An 18,869-nucleotide genomic window follows, 5' to 3' on the forward strand; every position below is an offset into this window, starting at 1 on the left:
TCTGAATGTATCGCTCCATAATTCATATTTGAAACCTAATCTTCAATGTGATAGTATTAAGAGATGGGGCCTTTTGGAAGGTGATTAAGTCATAGAGAGCCCTCATGAATGAGATTTGTGCCTTTGTAAAAGAGATGAGAAGGAACTGTTTGCCCCTTCTGCCATGTGAAGACACAAAGGTGCCATCTTTGAAGCAGAGAGCAAGTCCTCACCAGACACTGAATCTGCTGGCACTTTGATTTTGCACTTTTCAGCCTTTGTTGCTATGAGAAATAAATTTCTGGGTTTTTTTAACAAATTATCCAGCATAGGGCATTTTTGCTATAGCAGTCTGAATGCACTAAATTGGCGTAACATCTCTGGAGGGAAATTTGGACAGTGTATTAATAATGTAGAGATGGGCGTATCCTGTTACATAGCATCTTCTTTAGAATTTTACATTAAGACAACATGCTGGAATAGGCATAAAGATTTATGTTCAAGGATGGCAGTTTTAGATTGTCTTTTATTTTTTAGTTGCAGATTTTTATGATAAATATTAGCAATGTAACTGCTCAAGGAAAAATTAGTTACATAATTTTTTTTGGTGGGGGGTAACTGTTTTAAATAGGCTGTAGAACAAGCTTGTCCAACCCGAGGCCCAGGACAGCTTTGAGCACGGCCCAACACAAATTTATAAACTTTCTTAAAATGTTACGATTTTTTCTTGCTTTTTTTTTTTTTTTTTTTGGTAGCTCATCAGCTATCGTTAGTGTATTTTCTGTGTGGCTCAAGACAATTCTTCTTCTATTGTAGCCCAAGGAAACCAAAAGATTGGACACCTCTGATGTAGAAGGCTTCAATGAGAAATCGTAGTGCGATGGTCTTTTTGTTGTGACTTCTCAGGATACTTTGAGTTAAAAGGTTATAAAACCATACAGACAGTAGCTGCCTTTGGAAAAAAAAAAGTTTATGTATGCATTAAAAAAAAAACACTAGAAAAATATATAAAATGTGAAAGCATTTATCTCTGGCTAGTAGGATGACTCATGATTTTTGTTCTTAAAATATTTTTGAATGTTCTAACTTTCTGCCATGGATTTACTTTTATGATCAGAAATAATATTTGTAAAATATAATAAAAAATTTAAAAGTCTGATATTTGGTGCTGGATGAAACACTAGAAATCCTGCAGGCACTTCTTTCTATTTGTTGTAGTAAAGTGTGCTTTTATTACTTTTAAGTTTTCAGGAAAATCCTTTTAACCTGATGCACAAGACAAAGGCAAACAAGATTGCTGTCTTTCACAAGAAATGGAGGATAAAATGTACTATTCCAAAGGACTTCCTCCCAAACTGATGGGCTGAGATGTAGAGCAGTGTGCCTTCTAACTGGAGAGCTGCTTGAGGGTTTGGAGATGAAATTTTCTGTCTATTGGTTCACAGAACTGGCTGCTTCCAGACAGTCACTTTTTTTTGTTGAGCTCCACAAACCTCCTTCTTTTAGCTGAGTATTACGTAGTTTTTCCAGCATTGCTTTCTTTCCCTCATTACATCTAGGAAAACAGTTTGGAGATGAGCTACTGGAGTTAAAAAAATCTATTTGGTTTTATTTGTCAATTAAAAAACTATTTGGTGTGTGCTAGGTTTATTTTTGTGAGTGGGGAATGGCATATGACTGTATATTACAGACATGGGTGGGGGGGTTTCCTACAGACTGTGAATGGGAAAAGTTTGAGTCACTCTGTTGTGGTATTTGTGTTATAGTATTTTCTTGCTTTCTTTTCACTTTGAGTATATGTGGACATATTTTTGATTGCCTTTACCTATTATGTGCCAACTATTGTACTAAGTGCTGGGGATACAGTGGTAAACAAAGGCTGGCCCTTGCCCTCAAAAATGGGACAGATAGGGCAAAAATAAATGACATGCAACATCACCTACTGTAGTAAGTGGTCAGGAGAAAATAAAAAATGTCCTCACACAGAGATTAATGCAAGAGGGTGGGTTAGATCTGGGGATAGATAATCTCATACAGCACTTTAAATATCTGGGCGTGCTTCTCTGAGCAAGTGGTAGATAAACAGGCTTAAAGGATGAGAATTGCTAAGGAGTGGAAAACTTGAGTTTCAGGCAGAGGGAGCAACATGCCCAGGGAGTCCAGGGCTGGGCCAAAGTGAATAAGGAGGCAATGGAAAGAGACAAAGCTGAAAAGTGAGGCAGGGGACAGATCCTAAAAGGGCTTTTAGGTGACACTAAGAGGTTTTGATTTTGCTATAACGGCATTCAGACAACACTGAAGGGTTCTAAGTAAATAACATGACCAGATTTAAGGAACACCCAATTTTATGAGCACTGAGTGTATGATTATTTGTAACACTTAGCAGAATGTGACTGTCAATGAACCTCTTTTGCAGTATGCTTTGGTTATATCAGTAGTGTGACCATTATGTTCTTAGTCACCCTGGAGTAAAGAAGAGTTCTAGTTGGGCATAATGGCACATCTGTAATCCCAGCTACTCAGGAGGCTGAGGCAGAAGGATTGCTTTAACCCAGGGGTTCAAGTCTAGCCTAGGCAACATAGGAAGACTTTATCTCTTAAAAAAAGAAGTTACAATTTATCTTACCTCATCTGATCCCAAGTGTTATCTAGCAAGGGGGAAATATTTGAATTATTTAGAAGAGAAAACTCAGATGTGATTTTTTAAATCTACCATTTATTACTTATAGTTAATCAGGTACTATGCTATACTCTTTCCGTATATTATTTGAAAATAATATGTGAAGAAGATACTCTTATTTTCATTTTATAGATAAGCAAACAGATTTAGTAATGTGGTCAAAGTTGTGTGGCCTTAAAGTATGAAGTTGGGATATGAGCCTGTTTTGTACATGAACCTGAATTCTTTACAAGTGTGTTCTACTGCCAATACTGATGATTTGTTTGTCACATAACACTAAATTGTATAGCCAGGAAAATAATTAAGGTTTAGATTTCAAATCCATGGCTTTTTGGCCATAACATGCCACTCTTGACATTGTTGGTTTAATCTGTTTTTCATAGCCCCATGTCAAAAATAGAAGGGGATTAGATACCATTTTTAGAATTGTAATTAAGAGGTCTTAAACTATAATCTAAATAAAGGTTAAGAACGGGTTAGGAGAATAAGCATTTTATCAGTTGAAAATAAACTTGAAAGGGATCCTTCATGTTTTGCTCAGCCAGGGTAAACCTTGACAATTTTCAGCCAAAGGCCCTAACTAAATTCTGCCACCTAGGCCAACTCTAGTCCAATGATATTCAAATAAATTAAACCATTTTAAAAACTGATATATCCTCTAGCAATTTAATATAGGTGTATCATGGTGGCATTCAGCTTCAGATCATGTGTTGCTGTAATATCTTCTGTTTATATGACTGCATTTCTGTTATGTGTCACTGACACGGCTTGTCTGCTTTCAAGCCTCTTCTGTCACTCCTATTTACTGGTAACATACAAGCTTCAAGGATCATTTGATGTGCAAATTTAATTGCAGGTTTTACTTTTAAAGGAAGGATGACATAAGCTATATCATTTTAACAACTAGTTGCACAGCTTTTTCTAAACTGCTACTCAGAAAACAGGCATTTTTATTCTGTGTATTGTAAAGCTTCCTGACTTGTCAAGGCTGCTTGCTCAGTAATTAACTTATATGTAAGTAAGTATGTATGTGTATATATATGTATGTTTATATATGTGTATATGTACATATATATGATGATGTTTTGCAGTGTTTCAATAGGTACATCCTTTGGAATTAAACTTGGGCATCTCCCCGGATTTTTTGATAAGAGGACACCTTATCAGCATTCACAGTTCCTTCTTTGTATTTACTGATTTGCCTCTTTCTCTTCCTTCCTTCCTCGCTTCCTTCCCATTGCTATATAGCACATGATTACAGATAGGAGAGGTTAAGTCTCGCTACCTAGCTAATGTGATAATTTCCCGACAGTATTTCAGAGTTAAGGTAAAACTACTCCGGAAAGGATTGATACTTCTATAAGAAATGCCTTTTTTGTTTTTTTTCCTTTCTAAATGGCACTTAAGAACCAGAAGCGCTCATGTTTTTAATAAGCTGAAGTAGTCCTGTCATTTTTTTTTTTTAGAGTTTAACTTTTTGTGGAAAGGACAGGCTTTGAGGACAACATTGTAAGTTTAAAAATGCTATTTTACAAGGACCTTCTAGACAATTCTTTTGATATGCGTTCACCAACATGTCCAGCTAGCTCATTTGGGAGAATATGAGACTCTTGATAGGCACTCAGCAAGCTAATTACAGTGGATGGGGGTTCCATTTGAGCCAGGTGAAATGAGGAAAGTCTAAGTAAAATCTTATTAATTATGGGAAATATTGATACTTCATGCCAAAAGCTTTCATTTTCCCTGCTTCAATTCTTTGTACCTATTGTGTTTTAGCAGATTCTATATTTAAATGGGAAATTTTCAACAGAAATGGGAGGCTCTGTAAATATTGTTACTTAACAATTTGTAAGGTGAATTTGCAGATGTCCTCATAGTGACTCATAATTTTTCCTTATTCGTCATTAGGTTTTGTGACTATTTGGTTATTTCTTTTTTCAAATTTTATGTTGAGAAGTGTAAAACTGCTAGTTACTGTCTTCTAGCCAAAATCTAATTAAATAGGTTTTCTCCTTTTAAATTTGAGTTAGGAAAATGTTCCGGGGTATTGGATCTGAATGAGACTGTACAAATTGGTCTCACTGGTCTCATTTTACAGGTGAGGAAGTGGAGGCTGAGAGAGGTTAAGTTACTCACCAAAGGTTATAGAGCTATTAAGTGGCAGACTTGGTGCACAAACACAAGCTTTTGGTTTCCTTGTACTGAGGTCTTGACACTTTACAACTAATCTTTAGTTATAGGACATGAATGGAAATGAGAAATCACTTTTCCCCCCAATTTTTTTGTGTCTTGGTGGCTTTTTAACTGAAATTGTCAAATAAGATCGTGTCTTATTGGAGCTATACAGTGATTTCTAGGTTGAAAATGACGTTTAAAATCCATAATCAAATTAATGTGTGTGGTGTTTCCCTTAATGCATTCCTAAACATTGCCAATTTAAGGCAAAACTATCATTTTGTTCATTTATATTCCCTGTTACATAATTTTGCAGTTCATCTTTCTCAAATCAATATTTTCCTAACTTAGACTACTAATGCCATCTGTACACTTAATTTATGGTCTCACTCTTCTAAATAACTTATGGAAAGAACGTATACTATTGGTCCTGCTATTTATATTTATTCACACCAAGAAATGTCCATTTCATTTTTGTTTTCTTCTTTGTTTTTTCTTTTTTTTTGAGACGGAGTCTCATGCTGTCACCCAGGCTCAAGTACAATGGTGCGATCTCTGCTCACTGCAACTTCTGCCTCCTGGGCTTAAGCGATTCTGCTGCCTTCACCTCCCAAGTAGCTGGGATTACAGGCACGTACCACTGCGCCCAGCTGATTTTTGTATTTTTAGTAGAGACGGGGTTTCACCATGTTGCCCCTTGAACTCCTGACCTCAGGTGATCCACTCGCCTCGGCCTCCCAAAGTGCCATGATTACAGGCGTGAGCCACTGTGCCTGGCCCCCTTTTTTCGTTTTTTCTACCTTTAATCCTAGCTCTATAGCCAAACAATAGCTTCAACCCATACTGACTCATTGAATATTTTAACAAATTCCTGTCATTTACATGCCATGCACGTTTGTCTTTTTGCATGACTATAATTGTAGTTAGATATGATTCTCCCAAAGATGAGTCATATTACATCTCCTGTCCCTCTCCAGGTAAGTTGTTAAAGCATTTGGTTAGTCATTCTATCCATATGAATTTAACTAGCTTAGCATGTATGTAATTGAAATTTGACAATATGTAGTTTAGAGTGTTTCTTTAGAAACTTCTTTTGGGTTTCTTACTCCCACTGAAAAAGGTATTAAAGTTAGGAGAAGGATTGGTTTAGAGAAGACAAAGCAGAAAGTGGATCTTATGAGAAGAAGGAATGAAGGACCGATGAGGAATTGGGGTTGAACAATACAGGAACTGAAAGTGAAATTTTGCTTATACTTCCAAGATGAATGGATTGTGACATTGTTGATCGATTCTGCTTGGTTGTCCTAACAGCTTATGTAAGTGACCTCACATCATTTTGGATCTGATGATCTTAGCTGACAGATTATGTTACAGCCTATTTTGTCTGCCTCTGTATTTGTAGTTACAAAGTATGGGAATATAGGGCAAGGTTACCAGTAAAGATGTGTGTGTGTGTGCAATTTCCAGCTTCCTTCAAGAGCTTTGGAAAAAAGTACAGTAACCAAATCTGTCACATTCCAAATATATAATATTTCATGTGACTATTTCTGGTAAACTGCCCTATAGTAGAAAACTGAAGGAATCAGCAAATACCTCATAAGCTTTGCTTAGATTGCCCCACATCATTGATATCCTGTGTATCTATATGAATGACTATGGATGGTTTACAGTCCATGCCATTTCTAAAATTAATATTTGGACAACGATTTGCCATATATCAGCCTGTGCCGGATTAGCCTTTCGTAAGACTTCATTAACATCTTTACTGATAGATAATTCAGGAGCCAAAGGTATATCAGAATTTTGTTTAACAGCAGGGTATTAACTGTACCTGTTAACTTATTATTAGGAAACTGTCTATTTCCAAGCAGCAACATTTTTTGACATTTGGCAGACCTATGGACCATTTTTAAGAGACAGTATCTTAAAAATGACAGAGATTGGAATTGACACTCTCAGATTTCTTTCAGGTCTCAAGTTTAGTGATACCTTGAAATGTTGGGTTGGAATTTTATGGTTATAGTGTTTATTTTGATTACATTCATTTTGGAGGGTTTTCTTCCTGCTACTTTTAATACTGATTTTCTCACCAGTGAAATTATATTAGTACTTTCTGCTGTTCTCTCCATTGGTTTCAAGACTTAATATTATTATCCTCTTCTTACTCCTTTCAGTTTCAGTGTCCTGCCATGTTCGTTTGTTTCCCTAATGTCCTTCTGTTGCTGTTTGGGTTCCCCAGAAAGCAGATTATGAGATGGAAATTAGTGTTCCGGAAAGTTTATTAGAAAGTGTTCTTGGGGGCCAGGCGTGGTGGCTCGCGCATGTAATCACAGCGCTTTGGGAAGCTGAGGCCAGCAGATCACCTGAGGTCAGGAGTTCGAGACCAGCCTGGTCAACATGGTGAAACCCCATCTCTATTAAAAACACAAAAAATTAGCCAGGCATAGTGGCGCACACCTGTAGTCCCAGCTATTCGAGAGGCTGAGACAGGAGAATCACTTGAACCCAGGAGGCGGAGGCTGCAGTGAACCAAGATTGTGCCACTGCGCTCCAGCCTGGGCGGCAGCGTGAAACTCCATCCCCCACAAAAAAAAAGAAAAGAAAAAAAAGAAAGTGCTCTTGGGTCAGCCGCTGTGGATGAAGGGAAGGAAGGAAGCACTGTTGGGCCAAGGGGGATGTTGGGCTGCCGTGTAGTCTCAAATAAGATCTGATCCTGTGGGGTGGTGCTCTAATGGCACAGACTGGGTACGGTGAGATGTCTCCTCACCGTTGTCCCCAGTTGGAGAAAGGGGACCAAGGCTTTGTCTTCCACATGTCAACCAATCTTTGGTTGTGGGCTTCCCTGGGAAGGGAGTGTGATACTGGGTGAGGTGAGGCCATCCTGAAAGAGCTGACAGTTGAAGGTTGTCTGCAGGCAGCACCGCAGCAGTTGGGGAATCAGTCCTTCAGTCCTGAAAGGAGATGTGGGTGGCATGTCACAGTTTCCATTCAATCTTTTTTTGCAGAGATGCTGGAGATGGGAAGGAATGGCCCAGGGGATGGGTCAGAATTTTCAGGAATAAGGAGTTGCAACATACAGTGGTCAGGAGCTTGAGAGATGGTAGAGAACAAAAGTGGATGTAGAATAGGTTCTGCCAGACAATTGACTTCTGACATTGACTATTGGTTTTCTAAATACATTTTAAAAATTCTATTTATAGTGATGCTTTTCCCTTTTAAAGTTATAGAAACCTGATGAAAACTCTGAGTGCAGTATACAGAGAATGTACTTCTTTTTTTTTTTTTTTTTTTAACTCATTTCCCGTTTGCCCCAAGAATTCTGCACTGGCAACAAGCAGCACTTTTTTATTCCAAATAAGAAATGGGTTCAAGAGATGGGTCCTGCTCAGTCACACAGGCTGGAATACAGTGGCGTGATCATAGCTCACTCCTGGGCTCAAGCAGTCCTCCTGCCTCAGCCTCGTGAGCAGCTAGGACTGCTGGTGTGCACCACCACACTTGGCTGATGGCTGAATTTTTTGTGGAGATGGTGTCTTGGTATGTTGCCCAGGCTGCTGTTGACTTCCTGGACTTAAGGGATCCTCCCACCTTGGCCTCTTAAAGAGCTGAGATTACAGGTGTGAGCCACCGTACCCAGCCTGTGCCATATCTTTATGCAAATATAATTTGGTTTTATAAAACATACAGATTTTTTAGTTTTATGTCCTTTATAGGCTCTTTTTTCTTTCTCCATTTCTTTAATAATTTAAATATACTTTTTTGGTGTCTTCATGTTAAAAATTAGTTGAGCACTCAATTTTCTGTTTGGCATATTTGTTAATAATCACAGTAAATCATTTTCTCACATATTTTGTAATCTCTAAATTTATAAGCTCATCTTCAGTGGGGATTGTTTTTTGTTTGGCTTTGTTTTGGTTTGGTTTTTCTACCCAAAGAAATCCCATGGGGCCTTGTTTATCTATCATCACTTTAAAATAGTTTTGTGTTTGTTTCTTCTAGATGCTTTAGAGATTTCACTGGCCCAGGATCTAATTCCTTAGATTGGAGATTCTTAATTTTTTTTACCAAGGAGATTCTCATACAAATAAGATTCAAATTTCAAAACTGTTGTGTCATAGGTTTAGGATTTTAATTTCTTACAGCATTTATAGCATTTCCCCTGTCCTCTTCACCCAGATTGTCAGAGACAAGCTCCCTTGAAGTCTTAATATGACTATGAGTGAATTTCTCCTCCCCTGACCCCACCATCACTTTTTAACTATGAGGTTAGACCTTTGAAGACAGCCCTGGTTTTCTGGAAGAATCTCAGTACCAACATTATACCTCATGTGTGCCCAGAGCCTCCCCTTCCGTCCCTGCATAAGTATCAGGACTGCTTTAGAGTTGTGAAGGTTTAATGGGGCTGGAAATCCAGCAGAGTGCTCTTTCTCTCTTGAGGGAGCACTTTCTTCCATTCTTTCTCCTTCAAGGGGCATCTTGTTACCAATTTCAATCTACACTTAAGTGCTAAAGAGACTCCAGTGATTATCCCCATAGCTCCAGTGTTGGCCACAGCTGACAGTGTATGCTTTTGTGCTTACCATTTGGGCCATCGGTTCTGGCTTTGATTTGGCATCAGGGAATTATCTTTATTGCAAGTAAAGCTATGTATTTAATTTTGTTACACTTATTTTCTTCTTTTCTTAGTGTCTGTAGTGGGAAGTCTTCATGAGCTCAGTTGACCGTATTTCTGTATCTGGAATTCCTGTAAGTTACTTATTAACCTCTCTAAAATGGGAGTAGTAATGGTGTCTATCTATATAGCGTTAATTTAAACCACACAGTAAGCTTTCAGTCAATGCTAGCCAGTATTATTTGCACCACTTAAAACTTAAAAAAAAAAATTCATCTTAGGCAAGAGTTGGAAGTGTAGTAGTAGCTACGTTTACTTACTTAACAAGAGGAGGAAATCTTAGTTAACCCCTAGAGAAACCAAATCAGAAATTGTGTTCTGTACAGTACAATGCCGAAACTGACGCTTAGAGTCCCACCCTTTCTGACACTGTGCCAAAGGTCACTTGGCACATAAGTAAACTGAGCGGAATGGCCTCTCAGTATTGCCTGGACGATTGCTTAGAGGAGTATTTCCTGGACTGTGTGGGTAGGTGAGTTTGAGTTTGTTAATATTTTTTTTGCTAAGGAGGGCTCTCAAAGGCATAATTATTGTAAAGGGTATTTGTAGACCTTGAAACGCGTAGCAATACTTTTAGTCCAAGTAAGCCCTTTGATTGCTTTTTAACTTCCCATTTGGTATTCCAAGTGGATTCTGAACTCGGTGAAATTAGTGGTAACCCAGTCTCCACAGGGTCTTGCTTCCTGTCTTCTGGCTTACAGAGGTGGAGATTCAAAGGATTTCTTTCCTTTAGGTCATGGTGTTAAAGAGAATAATTTTTCCCCTCATATTATAGCTAAGAAGAGGTCTGTTGAGTATTACAAACTGGGAATCCGTGGGCATAATATATCAAATGTTTAAAAAAATTACTTTGAACTTAACCTTATATGCAAAACATTGATTATCTTGTAAATATTAACTGCTTTGGATTGTTTATACAATGTTAGTTGTACTATGAAAATTTGCTTATTAACCAGGTTTAGACTTCTTAGGTTGTTATTGGCTTTGAGTCCACAGATTTAACACTGCCAAATTTCTGTGTAAACATTTTGCTTGGGACCTAAAATGCAGTTGAATATGTGTATTTAAAGTTTTTTTTTTTAAAGCCCATGTATATTAATGGAACTTGTAAATGTTTAAATAGTTAATTAATGGAAGCTTTTAAGAAACCGCTCTTTCAAAATATGCAATTTTGTAATTATGATGTTTTAAATATCAAACTTGAGTTAGTGACAAACATATAATGTATGAGATATAAAGATCTATAAGTAGTTCTTATTGATTTGTTACATTTAATCTTATTCAGAAGAAACTTTTTTGTTATTCTGTTACTAGTAATTAAGTGCAGGGCTATTTAAAAACAAATAAGAGCTAATAACATTGTACCACAGACTAGAGAGAAAGCAAAAGTAAATAACTGGTTAAGTCACTGTTTTGGTCTTGGGAAATGTAGTAGGTTCTTGAGTTTAGGTGCCATGGTTATGCTGTTTTGATCCTTTTTTGAAATACATTCTTGGATGTGTTGGTTTTCTTTTAATGTCTCTATTATTTCTTAAGACCCTTCTATGCTGTAAAGAATATTATCAATTTACACAAATTTTAACTACCCACAGAAATATTGTATACAGCTTTTTTTGTAGCATAAATAGGTGAGGTTCCTCAAGATGCTTATGGCCTGGTGTATTCTTACCCTTGCTATAAAGCTTTGGTCAGCTTTAGTGGCCAAACTCTAAGGCAAATGGCAGTATTAATGTGGAGTATAAATCTCCATATATATTCTTGGAATGGTATGTGAAATATTTTGTTCCCTGATCCACCTGTCCACACCTTTAGTAAGATACCCTTGTGTCTGCCGTACCTTGAGTTATAAAAGAGGTTTCCGTTTTTCAGCAACTAGACTTGGAAACAATTTTTTTTTCAATTTAACTTAAACAAATTGTATATAAGAGGAAATGACTATGGAAGAGATAATGCTGCTTAGTCTCATTTCTATGTAAATAGTTCTGACATAAATTGTATAGAGAAGTCTCCTTTTTAGTTTACTTTTCAGTGATGTCATTTGTCATTGAATCATCAAGGTAAGTGTGAACCTTGGTGTTTTAAGGTGACAAAAACGAACTCATTACACTTTAGACTTTTGGCCAGGTTCTGTTGCTTATGCCTGTAGTCCCAGCACTTTGGGAGGCTGAGGCAGGAGGATTACTTGAACCCACGAGTTCAAGGCCAGCCTGGGCATCATAGTGAGACCTTGTCTCTACCTAAAAAAAAAAAACAAAAACAAATTAGCTTGGCATGGTGGTGCATGCCTTTAATCTCAGCTACTCAAGAGGCTAAGGCAAGAAGGATGGCTTGATCCTAGGAGACTGAGACTGCAGTGAGCTGTGATTGTGCCATTACACTCCAGCCAGGGCGACAGAGCGAGACTGCTTAAAAAAAAATTCTAGCCTTTTAAATAACAGCTTAGTTGAATTGTATAAATATTTTTTGAAGAGAATATAATGAGGTAGGTTATCATATGGTCTTTTGATCATTTATCATATAGGATATTTCTAATGTAAGCAATTCAGTATTTTAAAATTTCTTTTTTTTAGAGTTTAAGTTTGTGTATGTATTTTCACTTGTTTAATTTGACACGTAAGCACTTAAAAATTGACTTTCCAGCTACATGAAGAAATTATACTTCGGTTAAATTTGTGGCATTTTGATACAGGATCGTGTGTACAAAGTATATTAACGAGGTTTGTTAATTTGGTTAGAAGAAACTTGTGGTAGTTTTAATGCTTAATATCTTTTCTAAAATGCAAAAGCAGTTTGTGAAATATTGTCGCTCTGTACTTGATAATGTAAGATCTGAGCTGAATGAAATGTGAGTTTCTTGTTTCTTAAGCTTGTCTTAGATTTTGTATCAACATTTGTTCAAGAGCTTGGTTTTAGGAACATTTGTGTGCATTTTCTTGATTATTAAAAATTCTTTGTGTCAGATATTTAGATGTAATTTAGAGCAATATTATTTAACTTTGCCAATTATGGTATTCTAATCACTAGATTTGATGCTCTGGTAACAATTCTCTGCCATCTCATTATTACTGTAGTATTAGATTCCATTTGATTCTTTGTCTTCCTTGTTTCTAAAAAAATACTTTTCCTCATTATGCAAGTAATTTTTCTTTATTTCACCATATATGCAATTGGCCAGACCAAATGACATAGTTAGTATCCCTTAAGCCAGGGGTCCCCCAGCCCCTGGGCCGTGGTTCAGTACTGGTTGGCAGCCTTTTAGGAACTGGGCTGCACAGCAGGAGGTGAGCAGTAGGCCAGCAAGCATCACTGCCTGAGCTCTGCCTCCTGTCAGATCAGCAACATCATTAGATTCTCACAGGAGTCGAACCCCATTGTGAACTGCACATGTGAGGGATCTAGGTTGTGTGTTCCTTATGACAATCTAACTAATGCCTGATGATCTGAAGGGGAACAGTTTCATTCTGATCCATCCCCCAACCCCCCTACTCCTGCCTTGGAAAAATTGTCTTCCATGAAACCAGTCCCTGGTGCCAAAAAGGTTGGGGACCACTGCATTAAGCAGAGCCATGAATATCAATCTTGGACACAAAGCCTGGGATTGTGGGTGGGGAAAGCCCTCCTGCTGCTCTGGCCTAGCATTCCAAAGACTCAATTCTCTTAACTTATTCAAAGCCTGGATTCTAAAAGCCAACTGGGCTCCCTTTGCCCATTCGTAATTCATGCTACATTCTTCTAGCTAAAAATTGTCAGTAGATTTCCCACTTCCCATTATAAGAAATTTAATGTCTAGTGCGTAATTTATATTTTGAGTCATATATCTTAATATATGGCCTAAGCTGCTGCTTTTACAGTTTCCATTCCTGCCTCTTTTTCTTGACACATGGTGTAATTAGAAAGTCTCTCCCTCATATTCAAAATCTACCTCATCCTTAAGGTTTACTGACGACTGCCATTAAATTTTTCCTGGTCTCCCCTTCTTCTTTCTACATTTTCTTAGGGTGTTTTGTGTTCCATCTTCTGTTATATTTATGTTTACATGTGTTATATTTTACTTCCTTTCTAATGACTGAGCTTAACTGATTGAATTACTGTCTCTTACTATGATGGGTTAGAGGTGGTTTTGGCTTGTTTCTCCTAGGCTGCCTTGCATTCAGTACATGCTTATTATAAATATTTGGTTACTGAAAAAAATGGAATGATATGACAGTGTTATTGATTACAAGACATTTTACTCCTTTCTTGGAATGGACATTTGGGGACAGGGGATCAACTGGATCTAAACAAGTGTGGCATGGCTCTTTGAATCAAGTTGTCCCCAGCAGGGAAAGCTGACGAAACGATCAAGGCTACAGCTGAGAAGTGCTTTAAATCATGTTGCATAGTGGCTCAATACTGACAGGTAAAGGACAGCTCTTACCAGGGAAAGACTTTGGACTGATAGGAAATTGAAGAATAACACAGGCTTTGTAGATGGTGTCTACAGTTCTACCTCAGATAACATTTTTCATGAGTTCATAGTGTGAGAATAAATACAGTCAATTCTGCTGTAATGATTGTTTTGAAAAATGGAAGGTTTTGTTCCTGCATGATTGATATTAGGGAACACTTTGAGCATAATGCAAATTTCACTTTTGCTTATGCGTGATTTCACCTGAGAAATAGTAGGCGTGCACAGAAAATTTCACTCAACTAAAATGAGCTGCCTAGGACACACAAAGTGTACATGCACACACCTCAGACATTTTCCAGCTCTCTCACTTTACTGCATGTTATGAACCACATCCATTCATATTTTGTATTATAACTTCCCCTCCAATTTCAGATAACCCATCTTGCACCACTTCCCAATAATTTACATACAAGGCCTGTGGCTGCCTGAAATAGGAATATATCTTTCCCTTAAAAAACAATTATGTTAACATTTTTGAGCCTTAACTATGTGCTAAGCACTATGATAAGTGCTTAACATGGATTATGTTAAGGAATTCTCACAAAACCTGATACAGTAGGTATTATTACTGTCTTTACAGATGAGGAAAGTGAGGCTTAGAGGGGGTAATTAACTTGCCCATGGTCGATAACTCATAAATGGCAGAGCCAATTCTTGAATCGAGTCTGATTTAGATCTTAGTGTTCTTTTACTTTGTAGATTACAGATAAGTAGCTTTCACATGTGTTATTTCATCTGCATTTAATAACTGTCTCTGATAGGCATCATAGGCTGTTTTGATCCCTATGGTAGATGAGGAAACAACACTGCTCAGGGTAAGAATGCACAGATCATCATAGGCAGAGCAATAACAGAAACTCGTTCTCATACCTAAATCAGAATTTTTTTCCTGGGGCTTATACATAAAAGAGGAAGAAAACAATTAAAGAATTAGGGATAGGGAGGTGAACTGAACTACAAAAAGAGGATGAAAAGATTGTGTTGGAAGTCGGGGAACAGAAGAAGGTGAGTTATAGTAGTACTTCAGAATTGTAAGGAGAGAGTCTAATAAAAAATGAACACTAGGGGACTTGTAACTCTGTGGTACAAAAAGCCTAATCAAATTCTTACAAAGGAATTAAAACCACCAACTTAATTACAAGATTGTGGTAAGAGAAATCTGGTCATGAGCATAAATCACTACTAGTAATACACTCAGAAATGAGAGGGAAGAACAAGGCGACACTAGAGGAAGTCTTGGGAAGGCTTTATTTGTACTTGTTTTGTAGCATGTGATTTTTTTTTTTTTTAAGGTAGTGAGTTACCTCACAGGCCCTTACAGATGAGCAAGTACTTAATTAGTGTTTGTTATACTGAAAGCATAACAAATAGTAAGGAGAGTAGTTGTTCAGTTGGGTATTGATTAAGATGAAGTAGTAGGAAAAGTAAGGGTGGAATTGATGAGTAATGATGAACTCAAAGCAGAGGGTCAGCAAACGCTAGCCATTGGGCTGTTTTCTTTCTACAAGCTGAGAATGCTTTTTACATTTTTAGTAGGTTATTAAGAACAAAAATGAAGAATATCGACAGAGACTGTATGTGGCACACAAAGCCTAAAATATTTATAACCTGGCCCTTTACCGAAAGTTTATCAACCCCTGACCTGAAATATATCGCATGAAGAAAAAAGTTAGACTTGTTCCCTTTTAGGAAATTAGATTAGGTACTGTAAAGTGTAATATTTCACAGGGGCTACATTCTCAAATATGTGCCTTTTTCCCACCTGGAGGAAAGAATTGTCATTTATTTAGCCTGCTCTTTTGCTAGGGGCTTTGCATACTTTGATTGTTCTTACCCTTGAGAGATACTGTAACCAGTTTACAAAAGAGGAAACTAGGCTTGTAGAGGCTAAGTAAGCCTAAAGTTTTATATTTAGTAAGGATTGAAATATAAGCTTGTCTGGTTTGCTAACTAGATATCAAATATGGGCATTTATGTAAATTTAGTTAGTATGTAAAACAGAAAAAAAATTGTACACATAGACAATAGAGTAGGTTGGAGAATTGTGTCATTTTATTACAAAATTTGCACAAGGAAGAATATCTTTGGATAAGTTGTTAAAAAAAACTTATAAATATAAAGAACAGAAAATTCTAGTTTCATATTAAAAATGTAATATTCACCTAAAAGAAAGATGAGATTCAAGATGTTTTAGAAAATGCAAAATACAAAAAGTATGTTTTGCTTCAATAGAAAGTATACCAGCTAGTACTTTATTTTTGAAATGCAGATATTAAGCAAATGTTGGCCCAAATGTCTAACAGTAAAGATTTATGAAGAGAATTTCAGAGTGCTGTGAAATCATGTAATATAGGAATCTAGGATGCATTGGTGAGTCAGGGAATGGTTTCCCAAGAAGGGGCCATTTAAGCTGAGATACAAGATTTAGATAGGCGAAGACATAAAAGTTAATTATTCTAGACAAGTGTGATAGGCCTCAAGGAAGGAAGAACTTGGCATATTCAAGGAAATAGCATTGTATCTTCCAACACATTTGAGGACAGAAATTGTATTTTTTTTGTTCATCATTTATATCCAGCTTTGTAAGTACAGTACTTGCTGCTATATAGTAAGCCCTCAGCAAGATTTATTGAGCGGATAAGAAGGAATGGACATTTTCCTAGGAGATTCCTGGTATGATTGTGAGTACAGGGATTCCCTGGATGTAGGCTACTTTTCTCTTTTCTGAAGCCAACCTAATTACATTAAGTTCTTCGGATTGCTGGTAACCCCAGAAGATTACCCTAGGCCACTTTCCCAGCCCTTCTTAACTGCTGTCTCAGTGTCTGGATGGAGCCGATCTGGAGACGGTCTGAGCAGAAAATGCAGGAAAAATGAATGTAGGATACTACAACTGGATCTGCTCCTGAGAAGGAGAAGTAAATCTGCATTATTACAGTGTCAGCAGTAAACCTGAGATAGAATGAAAACAGCCACTTAAAAAAAAAAATAACCTGCTGAGGGAGGGTGTTCTGTGCTAGAACACATGATCTTGGGTTCTCTGGGTGATCACTGGTGACTAAATAACACATGATAATCAGGCTTAGAGATTTAATAAAGAAGTTAAATACTCAAATACTTTCTATTAGAGGAGCTTATTTCTTCAAAATCAAATTCGAACTTCCAAATTGAGATAATTTCATTTATAGGTTTGGGTGCATTAAGGAATTTATAAATAGAAAGAGAAGGGGGAGAGGGTTGCACGTTTCCCATGTCTGTGAATTAAGACTATAGTAACCACAGTGTTGCAGGACTTTTCCTTAGTTCAGTTAAATATGGGGTCCTTTTCCCATGGCCATGAAAGTTTAGGCTCGCAGACAGTTTGAAGGGTGAGTAAAGCAGGGTTTTATTGGGTGAAAAAGAAAAAAAGGGTGAACAGGGACTCTCCACAAGGCCGAAGTCGATGCTACGGTGCTTCCTGCCTTGCCTTTTGAATCCCAGGTTCCACATAGGAAAAGGAAAGGCCAGGCTCCTCCCCTCTGCAAAGGTGCAAACTTCCTCAGGCTCCACCCCAGTGCGCAAACAGGCAGGAGTTTTGCCAGGGACCCCCTCCCACTTAGCTGTCTCAGTAGGAGGGACCATTTTACAAGATGTTTACCATACTGGTTTGCAGAATTAAAGAAAGAGAGAGTAACCTTAGGTGAGGAGAAGACTGGGATTTGGAGACAGAAGGAAAGAAAACAGATTCAGGGTCATTCTTGAATGCTAGTCTTCTTTGAATTAAAAAAAAAAATAGCAATAGGTGGTAAGAACAACACATGTGCCTCTGATTGTACAAGAATTTCATGATGATACTTGTGGATGTTTTACATAAGCTTAAACTTTAGTGAACTTTAGTTAATGATATCAAACATTGGGGGTTTTAATGTCTTCCTACTGGATATCATAAGTCTGTTTTTCCTTACGAAAAGGATAATATTGGCTAGCAGTTGAGGTTAGTGTTTGCTAAGAGTTGGAAGTCTTGAACAGTGAGGAAAAAGACATCCCTCCTTACGAAAAATAGAGGCTTGCACAAGGTGTGTTGGGAGGGGGATTAATGGTACTGGCAGAGTGAGAACTCTTATTGATTTAAAACAGGTTATTTCTAAGTATTAAAATTTACTTAGATATCAACAATGTCCCTGGGCTCATTTCCAAGAGGGTATTCTAACTACTGCAGTCAACAACTGATTTGCCATAAAATGTCAATAACTTTTTAAAAGGAAGTTACATTCATGTGTTTATTTTGCTTTTTAAATGAGTGTTGAGTACTTTAATTAACATCATTTTATAATTATTGATATTTTGTATGGGATTTAATAATGGATTAGTTAATTATGAAAACAAGATCTAAATGTTTTCTTCTCCAATTGCCGTAAACATGTGTTGAAATCACCTTATTGAACAGATTTTTTTAAACCCCTTGGAGTACTAGTGGGTTTTATTTTGTTGAATGAATGCTTTACCCAAACTTATATGCATATTAGATTGTTTAAAAGCTCAATTAAAAAGTGAAAAATAGACACTGAAAATTTTTTGAGTGATTTCACATGTGTTCATAAAACAACATATCTATTCCAAATCATTGAATATTTCAAAAGTAATGTCATGTATTCATTTTCTTATTTTACCTGTCAGTACACTGTGAGATCGGTGTGTAGGGTGAAGCAAGGAGTCCTACTCTGTTTGACTTGTGTAAAAATTAAGAATCAGTGAGAAATGGAATTTGCAAAAGTCCCTGCCAGATAATGTTAGAACTGGACCAGAAAATAGGAGTTGGTATAAAACTAGACCAGCGAGCTTTTTTTTTTTTCATCAAAATGCAGTTCAGTTTATTGCTTTTGTAAATTAGAGATTGTGTTTCTTGATCTTCATTAAAGTAGAATACGATGTTA

General features: G+C 37.1%; 1 protein-coding gene across 6 annotated transcripts in view; it reads left to right on the plus strand.

The window, feature by feature from the left end:
* The window catches only part of LOC105481614 (EGFR pathway substrate 8, signaling adaptor), a 169,040-nt gene that overhangs the window by 63,374 nt on the left and 86,797 nt on the right, over window positions 1–18,869 (plus strand). Inside the window, exon 1 of one of the 6 annotated variants that reach the window (XM_011741335.3) lies at window positions 8,822–9,580. The exons of 3 other annotated variants lie outside the window; for them this stretch is intronic. In XM_011741335.3, coding sequence (XP_011739637.2) covers window positions 9,542–9,580 — 39 coding nt within the window. In that variant the 5' untranslated portion in view covers window positions 8,822–9,541. Of the gene's footprint in view, window positions 1–8,821; window positions 9,581–9,623; window positions 9,979–18,869 lie in introns of those variants that run through there. 2 more of the 6 variants (XM_011741360.3, XM_011741367.3) reach the window with 2 other exon arrangements.

Source organism: Macaca nemestrina, chromosome 10, assembly GCF_043159975.1.
Source record: "Macaca nemestrina isolate mMacNem1 chromosome 10, mMacNem.hap1, whole genome shotgun sequence".
Taxonomy (NCBI): domain Eukaryota; kingdom Metazoa; phylum Chordata; class Mammalia; order Primates; family Cercopithecidae; genus Macaca; species Macaca nemestrina.